Raw genomic sequence first — 12,683 nt, forward strand, 5'->3', positions numbered from 1 at the left:
TGGGCGGGTGGGATGGACTACTGGGGGGGACACTGAAGCCTGGTCTTGGTGGCCTTGCTTCACTTTGTGACCTTCTGAGGCAAAAGAGCAGCAATAACATTTAAATACAGTGGGGGAAATATTAATTTGATTCCCTGCTGAATTTGTAAGTTTGTTCTCTTCACAGTAATGGACAGAATATCAGTCGAAATACATAAAAACACACAATTGTTGTGCATTCTTTTGAGTCATATAATTATTTGATCCCCTACAACTCAGCCAAAATCGCCTTTTTTTTATTCAACGGAGCCAGCTTCACCCTATAAAACATTTGTAGATGCAAATAACAGTCAAATGAATACGTTGCTATAGACTAGGCTTTACACGATCAGGATTTTTGGGACCGATCAGCGAGTTTAAAAAACGATAACCGATCACCGATCCGATCACAAGATAGAGCAATGTGTCTATTTAAATGACCTGTTCATTTACTGTAAATACTTGTGTACTTAATTGCTCAAAAAAAAATATTTACAATAAATAATGTATCTTTGTTCATCTATTTATGCCAGTGAGGCATAGTGACAGACAGAACAAACGAATGGTCTTCTATTAGATGGCAGGAAGTACATACAGTAATTAATGTATCCACTTTTTGTGACATTTTTGTTTGTTGGTGTTCCGTGAAATGTTTCAATTGTAAAATATGTTCCTTGGCTCCATAAAGGTTAGAAATTACTGTCGCTAATTGTGTCGGTCAGGTCAAACCAGCATAACAGTAATAATGGGTGCTAACTTACTGTAATTATTTTATTGTAATTAAATTACTTCACCCACACCGAAACTTTAGAGCATGATTCAAAAGAACGGCGGCATGTTTACGTACAACCGTTAGTTCTAGCACTAGCTTGCTAGGCTACATAACGTTTTTGCTGCCTTCTTGCGAGCCGCATCGTATTAAAAGTATGTGAACATACCTCAAGCAAGCCTTAAATTAACGTCCTCTCCTGTCCTGAGCACCGGTGACAACCAACACGCGTTTTTCCCCATTTTGTCCTTATAATACAGTCGGCGCGATCCACTCTTGTTGTCGTCGCCACGGTAACGAGTGTATCCGGTCGCATTTGAGTTGACAAGATAAAGCCCAATGATCATAAAACACTGGATGCGGTGGTATCGGAATACAAGATTTTATTGCAGTAGTCTTACATAGTGCAATCGTGAAAGAGCAAATTTGTCTTGTAGTATGATCAACGCATTATGTGTTGACTGTCTCAGACGTGCTGTCTGTCCCACTGTTTGTGTTTTTTAAATAACTTCATTGGCCGTCAGATATGTACAGTACTACGTCAAATGACACGCGACAAGGCTAAAAACAAACTAGCTTTTGGATTCAAATATACTGTGCAAGATGGCGACGCGGATTAAATGTATTTTGCGTAGCCGATCTATGACGTCATTGATCGGATCGGCGAATTATGACATTAAAGTCGATCAGCATAAAATGCTAATTATCGGCCGATACCGATCAGGCCGATTTAAAATCGGTTTGAAGTCTACTATAGACTTTCTTTATTATGTCGCTCCTCGCGCCCAAGCTCGGCAAAGTTTGAGGTCTGTGCGGGGAAGAGAAAGAGACGAGAAGCACAAAAGTCCACGTCTACGCGAATACTAAGGTTCCACAAATACTCGTCGTTTATTTACACTTCAAATGAACAAGCCCGGTGGTACATTGGCATGAGCCAGAGTAAAAACCACACTTTACATTGCGTCACGGATGAGTTGAATGCAAAAGAAAAAGGAGCAAAGGCAAAAAGTGTCTGTCGTCTGTCACGTGTGTGCATACCAATTAGCGGCCAGGAACATGGGGCGGCGACCTGTATAGAGGCGCTGTCCGATGATGTCACTTGTAGGCGACGCACATGAAAAGAAATACTGTACATTTCCCATGCATTTGTTACAGTACGCTCGCAATACAGAAAGCATGAGGGACACTGCCGGAAGCAGCTACTGAAATCAAAGGCGAAGTCACAATACATTACACAGCGGCCCTTTTGTCAGGAAAGCATGTGTTCAGGGAGAGAAAGCTGTAGCCTCAAGCTTTCGCTTACACTGTCGACAGTCACAGCAAGTGGGAAATATACTACAAATTAAGTCTGCAAAGCCACAAAGACCACAGAAGGGAACAGTTTGGCAGAACATTGCGCTGGCTGAGCAGTATCGTGCAAGAGTTCAAAGAGCACAGATTAGCAAATGGTATGCATTTAAACAACTGGCCTTCAAATACTTTACGTGTAAAAAAAAAAAAGTGTATCAAGTGTGAATTATTATTATTAATAAAAACAAACCTGTGCCAAACTGGATGCAATTGATGAGATGAGGAGTTACACTCACTCATAAACTACGCAGCTGCATTGACTCATCATTTTACATTTAATTAAGATACACACTGCTGAATTACAATGTACTGTACTGTAAATGTAATTTATTACGCAAAAAATCAAATGCACATGGCCTAGGGATCAGTTTGGACTCTGAATGGGACAATACTCAAAATAAAGTGACTGGATTTGGACTCGAATGCAAAAAAAGAAAGTGATTGCGACATCACTAGTAAGGATGGTTACAAAACCATCAGCAAAAGGCTTGGCGAGACAGTACCAACTTTTGGTGCCATTATTCCAAAGTAGATGCACAAAATGACCAACAATTGCCCTCAGTGTGAAGCTCCATGCAAGATCTTCCCTTGTAGTCTGACAATGATCATGAGAAAAGTAAGTTCAAAGCAGGAACTTAAACCTCCACACCCCTCCACACACACACACACACACACATTCAATGGTAAAAGATGATTGGAGATATGACTGTTTTGAGTTATGCGCGTGGTCACAGAACAAATTAAACTTGTATCTCAAGGCACCACTTTTCTGTACTTTAAAATTTTGGATGAAAACTTCTTTTGAAGATGTGTCATGCTTGAGGTTTCTTCAAGCATGCCAGTAGCTTGGTTTACATGTAGTCTTGTATTCCGATTAGAATCGGTTTAGAAGCCCAAACCGAATGAACAATCGGAATAAACAGGGTGAATCTGAATTGAATTTCATTCCGTTTCACAGGGGTTGAGTATTCATCCATCCATTTTCTGAGCCGCTTCTCCTCACTAGGGTCGCGGGCGTGCTGGAGCCTATCCCAGCTATCATCAGGCAGGAGGCGGGGTACACCCTGAACTGGTTGCCAGCCAATCGCAGGGCACATACAAACAAACAACCATTCGCACTCACGTTCACACCTACGGGCAATTTAGAGTTGTCAATTAACCGACCATGCATGTTTTTGGGATGTTGGCGTAATTCGGAGTGCCCGGAGAAAACCCACGCAGCCACGGGGAGAACGTGCAAACTCCACACAGGCGGGCCCGGGGATTGAACCCCAGTCCTCAGAACTGTGAGGCATACGCTCTAACCAGTCGGACAACGTGCGTCGGCCAAAGTCCTGTAAACAGTTCATTCAGAATAGTGGTGCTGCGTTCTGACTGCGCATGCTCTGTCTTGACGTAAATGTGCACTGACGTCGTAATTGAAAATATGGCGGCTTGCTACCAGAGCTGGTCTGCGAATGAGATCATTTTCAACTACTTGTAACTTGTTTTTATCAAGCTGTTATTTCAATAAAAGTGTCAAAACAATTGCAGCAACTGTGCTAAGTAGACTGACCTCCGTCTTGATAAATCACGTGATGTTTACATAGGTCTGCGCATGTCACACGTCTGTAAAACGCCTGTTCTGACTGATTGTAGTGGCCCATGTAAACACCAGATCCGAATACAGCGCGTCACATGTAAACAGTTGACCAGAGATCTTCAATCGGAATGACAAAAAAAGTGTGCATGTAAACCGGGCTAATGACCCAAAACATACTGCCAGGGCAACAAAGGAGCGGCTCAAGAAGAAGCATATTAAGGTCATGGAGTGACTTAGTATCTCGACTTCCAAACCTGTGGAAGGAGCTAAATGTTTGAGTTTACCAGTGGCAACCAGAAAACTCGAAGGATTTAGTGAGCAAATAAATTCAGCATGATTATCAAATTGTGATTATTTAAAACTTAAATGCAAAGGGTCTCATGTCTTCTCACGGTATTCAGAGCAGTATTATGGATACATTATATATGTCTAGTTATGCAAGCGAGCATATACAGTATAACTAACTGGAAGAACCTCATTAAAATTGTAAACGTGCTGCCTCCTGCTGATCTAAAATTAATAAAATTAATGCCAGTTGACAGTTGTTTCCATAATAAAACCAAACTGTAACAAAACATGATTTGTAACAGTCTATACACAAATAGGCATCCACAAATATTTCAAAACACCAACCCCACCCTTCCCCCCACAGACCGCCCAGGTGTGCAGGACCACGCACGGATCGAAGCCCTTCAAGACCGCCTGTCAGAAACCCTGCAGGCCTACATCCAACTCAACCACCACGGAGGAAGCCTTCTGTATGCCAAGATGATCCAGAAGCTAGCTGACCTGCGCAGCCTCAACGAGGAGCACTCCAAACAGTACCGCTCGCTCTCCTTCCAGCCCAAGCACAGCATGCAGCTCACCCCGCTGGTGCTGGAGGTGTTTGGCAGCGAGGTCTCCTAAGGGCAGATGACGCCCACGTGGGTATAAAGGAGGAAGGGAGTTGTTGAGGATCAGGTCCTGGACGTCAAGTGTGTGTGTGTCTCTTTAAAGAGTCTACATGGAGAGCAAGCAGGCGTTTAAGTGACAGTAAACAAGGGAACTACATTCAGTATAACTTAAGCTAAGCATACTTCTGCCTCTTTACAATGTTTTTGTTTATTTAAATCAACGCTGCTTCATATGCCTGGACATAACGTGTACGCAAACTGTACACACCAACAAACACACTCAGTTATTCATTTAGCCATTCCGTTGAGCTACCTCTTTTTTTTACTGGGGTTGTTTTATATTTCTATCACCTCTGTGGATGCTTTAGATACAGTACGGTCAACGTTTTATTTGATAAAATCAGTGCCTCTGCATTACTTCATAAGTTATTTTAATGGTCATCTGCTTCTCTCCAAGGCAGTATATGGTTATTTATACCAACATTTCATCTCTCACCAAAGGTGTTGGTCCTCTGCCGTCTCAGAAAACCGTCTTGCTGCTCTTTGGCATGCAGTCGCGTGACATGCTAAAGTTTTTTTTTTTTTTTCTGACTAGCCTCACAGCCCATGAAGGAAAACGGTCAGTATTTAGGCTTAGATTGCAGGGTGTAGTTTGTAATTTAGCAGATTGGATTTTGGTTTGCCTGGTTTTTGGAGGTGAGAATCAGCCACTAAATGTGTTAGCTATTATTTCTTCTTACTGCAAACTGTCAATCAAACCGAGCCAAGATTATGGCTTGTTGCTTTTTAGTTTGTTTTCCCTCAAGCTTCTAATGATTTAGTTTATTCCATGTAAATAGCTAATTGCTACCATGTGTATCCTAAGCACTGTTGTATCACCATTTACTCAAGTCTATATACTATATATCACAGATTTTAAAGGGCTAAATGCCAAATCTAACTGGAATAGTGAATTAAGGCTCAAGTAAGAGACCTGACTTGTTAATATATAGCTGCATACCATACTTGGAATTGGCATAGGAATGGATGTAATTGTTCCAGATGTTTTTTTATTTTTGACGTAACTTCATCTTTCTAAAACAATTCCAGTTGTTCCTCAAGATCAGTGGGCCTGGAGCTTTGCAACCCACTTCACACCTCCGCACATATCTCACCCTTTCGTTTCAGACTGGGAAGGGATTTTTCTAGAATGTTTGGGAGCTCCCTCTGGGGGGGGGGGTGTCTGTTGTCTTTGGTGGGCACCTCCTCCCTCAGGCCCTCCAGATGGCTTCTGCATGCTGTGCAGCCCCCTAGTGGCTGTATTGTCTAAAGACTAGATCTATATGACAGTAATATGTCAACTTTTAAAGGTGACCAGAGATGCTATTTCCAGAGTTTAGCCTGTACTTATTGGACACAAGTGGAAGTACATGTCCCGCTATTAATTATTCATAACATAATTTTGATCAAAGTTTTGAAGTTGGACCTATAAAAAAATTTATTCATATTAATAACATTAAGAAAGCTGGTTAAATATAGCAAGGCCCCAGTGACACAAGGAAACATGACTAATTTTAAGGGTTAAACGAGAATAGGGTTGTAATATTAAGATGTTAATGTAATGCGAGTAGGAAAAAATTAGAATTTGTTTTATATTACAAATGAATTAAAAGAAAAACTTCATTGTAATATTGAAGTTGCACATTTGAGAGAGAAAAAGGAAAGGTGGAATATTACAAGAATTAAGCCCTAATGTTTTAAGGAAATGCCTCATTAACCAGAATAAAATCGTAATATTAGGATTCCCACTGCCCGCAGATTAAAGTTATAATTTTACAAGAAAAAAAATCTTTATTTAACTTGTTTTTTGTTCCATGTAAAGAAAAATTACTTTGTACCAGTGTAAGGCAAATGTGGTGAAGAGTAAAGATATAAATATAAATGCAGGAGAATTCTAAAGGATATTTAAACTGATGTTTTAAAAAAAATATGCAATATAGAATATTGCCTCTGTGATTTTTGTTTTGATCAACTGATTAACTCTCACTTGTCATTAGTTTTGGAATGACCGAGTTTGATTAGTTTGATGAAACTAGGATCATTTGGCATTCAACACTGCCAAGGAGTTATTCATAGTAGTATTTGGTCAGTTGATGTACAGCCCCCTTCAAAAGTATTGGAACGGCAGGGTCAATTTATTTGTTTTTGTTGTATACTGAAGACATTACGGTTTCCGATCAAAAGATGTATATGAGACAAAAGTTCAGAATTCCAGCTTTTACAACCCTAATTCCAATGGACTTCATCGGGGTAAAAGTGGAAGGTCTTAGACTGACCAAGTCAATCACCGCACCTTAACCCAATAGAGCATGCATTTTACCTCCTGATGAGGAGACTGAAGGGAGAAACCCCCAGAAACAAACAAGAACTGAAAGAGGCTGCAGTAAAGGCCTGGAAAAGCATTTCAAATGAAGAATGCGACAGTCTAGTGAAATCAACGGTTCACAGGCTTGATGTAGTTATTGCAAGCAAGGGTTATGCCACCAAATATTAAATGTTATTCACTTTAAGTTAATTTAATAATGTCTGTTCCAATACTTTTGCTCACTTGAAAAGTGGGTGACTTCAAACAAAAGGTGCTCTGTCCTGTGTTCGAGATGTAAGTACCATGAAATAAAAGCAGGAATTCTGAACTTTCGTCTCATATCCATCTTTTGATCTGAGACCCAAATGTCTTCAGTATACAACAAAAACAAAGGACTTGACCTTGCCGTTCCAATACTTTTGGATAGGGCTGTATCTGACCAATTTCCAGTTGTTAAACCGTAAGCCTGCTGTCGTCAACGGAATGTTCTCTCGAGAAGTCCAGCGCAAAAGCTGTGATCATGTCATGAACCCCTTAAAGATTGAGTACTTAAGAGGCCGGCCTTTTATTTGATTGCTCTGAATGATGACTTCTGATTTGTTGGTCGATATGCTTTTGTCTACCCGTTTGGTAACAGTTGCTGATGTTTCTTTCCTAATGTGAACGTGCACTTCCTGTCAAGAAACTATAAAAATTAGTTATGTATAATTGTAAGAAGGTGTACATTAGATGATCGGATGTATTTAAAGATTTCAGCATGTAGCATGTATGTCTCAAATATTGGTGGACTGACGTCTGTCAAATGAGCGCATTAAGTCCCTTTCCTGTCAAGTGTTGATTATTTTCATGGCAGCCCACTCGGCCGCAGCGTCGCGTTCAAGCTATCTTACCAGAGCCGATTTGTTCTCAAACAGTTTTGACATCTGCAAAAGTAGTTTCTGTGGTTGGCTATGCAGGCTTCCTGTGCCAGATCTTATTATGCTTCCAATGACATCATCTCAAGGCGACTCTTGGATCCATCGTGCTGCTCCTTGTTCTTCATGTGAGAGCATCGTCGCTTTAAGCTGTGCAGCCTAAATTTACTCACCAGCAGGACCATTCTCTGTCACTGTGGCTTCAGTCTAACATCTACTATTGGTAACTTGTGCCAATCCAGCCAGATGGGGAACATAATACTAAATGTTTCCCTGTTGATGTAATGATGGTTTGGTTTTTCCTTCTAGAATTTCATTGAGAATTATCCAGTACAGTATGCAAACATACAAGGTATGTTCTTGTCCACAAACGTGAGGACTGAGCGTCTTTAGGCAGTACCACTCGTGTGTGTGTATCGTGTGTCAGGACAGGTAACGGGTGTATTGCTGTGCTTTTTTACTGAGCACCTTTTGAAGGTTTTCTACATATGTACTTCTCTATGTAGCTCTTGTTCTGGTGTTGTTCTGTTTTAATTTGAGATAGAAATGCAGTGTTGATTTTTACCAAGGGATATTAGGGTGACACTGAAAAGAAAAGAAAAGAAAGTACTATGAGAATAAAGTCACATTTTTATGCGAGGAAAGGTTTTGTTTTGAGGGGAAAAAAATATTTTATGAGAACAAAGTCTTACATGAAGAACTTATTACAAGCAAAATGTGACTGCGAAAATAGTTTTAATTTTAGTTCTTGTGTGTTTTCAGCAATTGTTCATGCTATTACCGATTGCAGGTGTCCAGAGAAAGGCAATAGCTCCTGGTTTCAGACTGTGGCTTGTAGGTTTTTGTGGGAGTTTTAATATTCACTTTATTCTCACAAGATTACGATTTCTCTTGAAAAATACTATTTTTTTCTCATTATATTATAGTTATTTTTCTTTTCGTGTTACGACTTTAATCACGTTACTTTGGGACTTTTTTCTTGCAATGTTACTATTGATTTTCTTTTCAGTGTGGCCGTAATATTTCTTTGTAGATTTGTGTATGTTTAATTCAAGTAGGGAATTTTGGGGAATGTGTAAGTGCCACAGCGAGACTTCCTGCCACACAAGAACAGGGTCAGAGTTCTTCGGTAAGGATTTCTGAACTGAACGGGAAAATTCTAGAGGATGAAAGTTATGTAGAAGTTGGCGTTCCTTACTACGACACATTGTACATATCATAGATCTGCTCATATCAACACAAGGTTTTCCTGTTTGTTTGTTTTTACCATAGAAAGCTGCTCCAAACCTTTTTAACATTGTGGTTGTTGTTGGAAAACTGGACCTTGTAAATCCTACTGCAATGGAGATCCACCACAGATGACATGCGTCCGTCTTAGTTGAGATTAGCGCTTTACTCAACACTGGCGACGTCACACAATACCTGAAATATACACATCATGGTACACTATCACCAGCAAGCTTTACAGTTCAATTTTTGCTCTTTTGAAAGTTTGTTTGTATGACTCTGTTGCCATTACAAATCCTGTCCATAAAGCCGTATTATTGCCGTCTCCTCGCCCAAATGTTCTCTTTTGAGTTTTCCTCCCCGCCTTTACGACAGGGATTGTAATGGATTCAACTTAATGTAGTTCTTAAGACGAAGTGTCCACAATGGATGTACACCATAGTCAACCTAATTAAAAAAAAAAAATTACAAAAATTACAAAAAAAAAAAAAAAAAACTACCTCTTTTAGCTCAATTTTTTTGCTTTAGCATTTGCTTTGGTTTTTACTTTTGTAATGTTTGTATTCATGTTGGTATTTATTGTTCTCTAATGAGTCATACTTCAATGATTACCTCAGTGATATCTCAGATTTTGGGAGAGTCCAGCTAATGAAGTTGTAGTTTTGTTTGTTTCTCATTGTACAGTTGTCTTCTCATACTAAGCATTGCCTTTGTTTTTCTCAACGCACAAAATACCAGGAGTGTTTTTATTAAATCTTGTGCCTGCACCAGTGGGGCTCACACTAGCTAGAAAGAGGCTCCACTCTTCTCTGCAACATTGACCTTGGCATGTATAGTATATGTAGAGTGGATAAAAAAAAGTCTACACACTCCTTTTAAAATAGCAGCTTTTATGAAATAAATAAAAAAAAAAAAAATGTTGTTTTAAAAAGAAATGTTACCACATTTAACCTGAACACTTAAGTAGGCCTGTATTTTTGTTTTGTTTTTTGTTGTTGCCCTGCGATTGGATTGCTACCAGTCCCGCGTGTACCTCGTCTCTTGCCCAAAGTCAGTTGGGATAGGCTCCAGCTCATGATCCTAATAAGGACGGGTGCTATAGAGAATGAACGGATTCATTTTTCTCATCAAAAGAAAACCGTGTGAAGAATATGGGAATTGTTGTCTCATCTAGGACATAGCCATGATTTGCCAGAAATCTCTGCAACACTTTCAATCTTTTCTTCTCCCTCTGGTCTTTTCATCAATTTAGTACAGATGTCCAGTTCTCCTAAAAATCACTGTTGTGCCATATTTTCTCAACTTGACAAATGACTGTCTTCACTGTGTTGCAATGACTATCTATTGCCATGGAAATTCTTGTCAGGAAAATCTTATAAGAACAGCTTTTAAAATGCTGGCAGCGGTGGGTGTGCACTGAGTCCTATTCAACACAAGTTTGAATGAGAATTGTCAGTTGTGTCACAAGACTGAAAACGAATGCAACCGTGTGATGTTGAAAGGATTTGCAAGCATTTCTGGCAAGTACTGGTGGTGTCCTTCATGTAACAATCAATGTACTGATTAGTTTTTTCCCAATTACATAGTACAGGGTTCACGTTGAAAGCTGGGGGGGGGGGGGAATAAAAATCACATCACAAAAAAAATTGTATTTTGGCAGGGTGTGTAGACTTTTTAAAGCCAATGTAGTTTGTAAGGGCAAACTCAGGAGTGGCCCTTTTGTGGAGGTGATGTAGCTTGTCAGAGAAGTATCCGGAGGGATTCTAACGGCTGATGGAGCAGTCAGAAGGTGTCTTAGCTCCTCTTGGTACTATATGCATTGTTTAAGCTCGATAGTTTCCCTCCCTCCTCTTTCTTATCAAATCTTCTATTAAGTCGACTCTCTCACCTGCTTCATTCCCGGCCCCTGTTAGGTTCGACAAGGGGAATTAGGAGAAGCGACATCTTCAGTACACAGTACATGCAATGCTGTTTTTTGTTTGTTTGTTTTTTGTTTTTTTTGTTTTTTTAAAACCTTTAAGCATTACCAAGTTAGCAACACTACATAATGCGGGCCTGGTCCAAAGTGTCGTCCCCCTCATCCCCCACTGTCCCCCCCCAAATAGAAACTTAAGTGGTACTCATTGGAGAGAGATCACTTTTTGTACTCATGTCAAACTGCTTCAAGTGAACACTGAATGAAATGATAAGAGTTTCTATAAACAGAGGAACATTGTTGCCATGGCGACTACCCTGACCTGTGTGGCATATGACCTTTTTACTGCAGGGACCCCATGTTCCCCAGCTTCATGTGTGACTGGGAGAGATTCTGACTTAATGACATTGTACTTAAGAATTTGTCACAGAATTCTAATCTTGCATTGTGAAGCCAAATTATGCCACATTCAATTAAAATGCCTAAACCAACAAAAGCACTTAATGTAATCTTATATAATGCACGTGTACTGATTGAATCTATTTGCCACAAGCGGCCTAAGGTATAGGTCACGTTTGGCCCTAGTTAGAAAAGTTTAAATCACCTGCATTTTGTTGTAATTGCAATTGTATCATGTCTCTTTTTTCCCCTCAAAGATATCTTTTCTATTATAAATTGGTGTTTATGTAATATTATTTTGTCTGATGTTTTGCAAATCAAAAATAAACACTTGTACAGTGCAGTCCGCTTCTGTGTGAAATCTTTGAAGGAATGTCCACTACACTAGTGTTTCCCAACCTTTATTGAGCCAAAGCACATATTTTACATGAGAAAAATCTCACAGCACACCACCAAACAAAATGTATATACAGTATGCAGTATTGAAATCCATCCATCCATTTTCTGAGCCGCTTCTCCGCACTTGGGTCGCGGGCCTGCTGGAGCCCATCCCAGCTATCATCGGGCAGGAGGCGGGGTACACCCTGAACTGGTTGCCAGCCAATCGCAGGGCACATACAAACAAACAACCATTCACACTCACATTCACACCTACAGGCAATTTAGAGTCTCCAATTAATGCATGTTTTTGGGGATGTGGGAGGAAACCGGAGTGCCCGGAGAAAACCCACGCAGGCACGGGGGAGAACATGCAAGCTCCACACAGGCGGGGCCGGGGATTGAACCCGGGTCCTCAGAACTGTGAGGCTCACGCTCTAACCAGTCGGCCGCCGGTTGTACAAATACGCTTTATTTTATTTACAATGAATTCAGTCACACGTTTAATTAGATCAATGGATAAAAAAATGAATATATTTTGATGAACCAGTTTCAGAGAAACAACGGCTAAATTAATAATAATAATAATACAGGACTCTTGATAATGTAAATGCTCGGTGGGGCGTGTGTAGCTTTGCCCACTCCCAGGATAAGCAGTCAAGAAAATGGATTGATGGACGGATGGGTTTAAATTTGTCTGACTGGCTTGAAAATGTGCATTTTACCAGTTAGCCACTGGAGGGCAGTGTCTCTCTTCCAATGAGTCAAACAACCCATCACTGACCTGATGACCTCTGATAGGCCGGACAGGAGCAGTTAGCATCAGTTAGGCGGTCGCGGACAGCGTGACCACAAAGTTGTGGTGACACATACAAACACACACAATGATGGCTA

At 40.3% G+C, this 12,683-nt stretch overlaps 1 protein-coding gene across 4 annotated transcripts in view; it reads left to right on the top strand.

The window, feature by feature from the left end:
• LOC133408307 (vitamin D3 receptor B-like) overlaps window positions 1-11,747 on the top strand; it is a 49,241-nt gene extending 37,494 nt beyond the window's left edge. For all 4 annotated transcript variants that reach the window (XM_061687035.1, XM_061687032.1, XM_061687034.1 and 1 more), the window contains one exon: window positions 4,372-11,747. In XM_061687035.1, the coding sequence (XP_061543019.1) occupies window positions 4,372-4,625 (254 nt within the window). In that variant the 3' untranslated portion in view covers window positions 4,626-11,747. The remainder of the gene's footprint in view (window positions 1-4,371) is intronic.
• The last annotated feature ends 936 nt before the right edge of the window (window positions 11,748-12,683 follow it).

The sequence above is a fragment of the Phycodurus eques genome, chromosome 10, assembly GCF_024500275.1.
Source record: "Phycodurus eques isolate BA_2022a chromosome 10, UOR_Pequ_1.1, whole genome shotgun sequence".
NCBI lineage: Eukaryota > Metazoa > Chordata > Actinopteri > Syngnathiformes > Syngnathidae > Phycodurus > Phycodurus eques.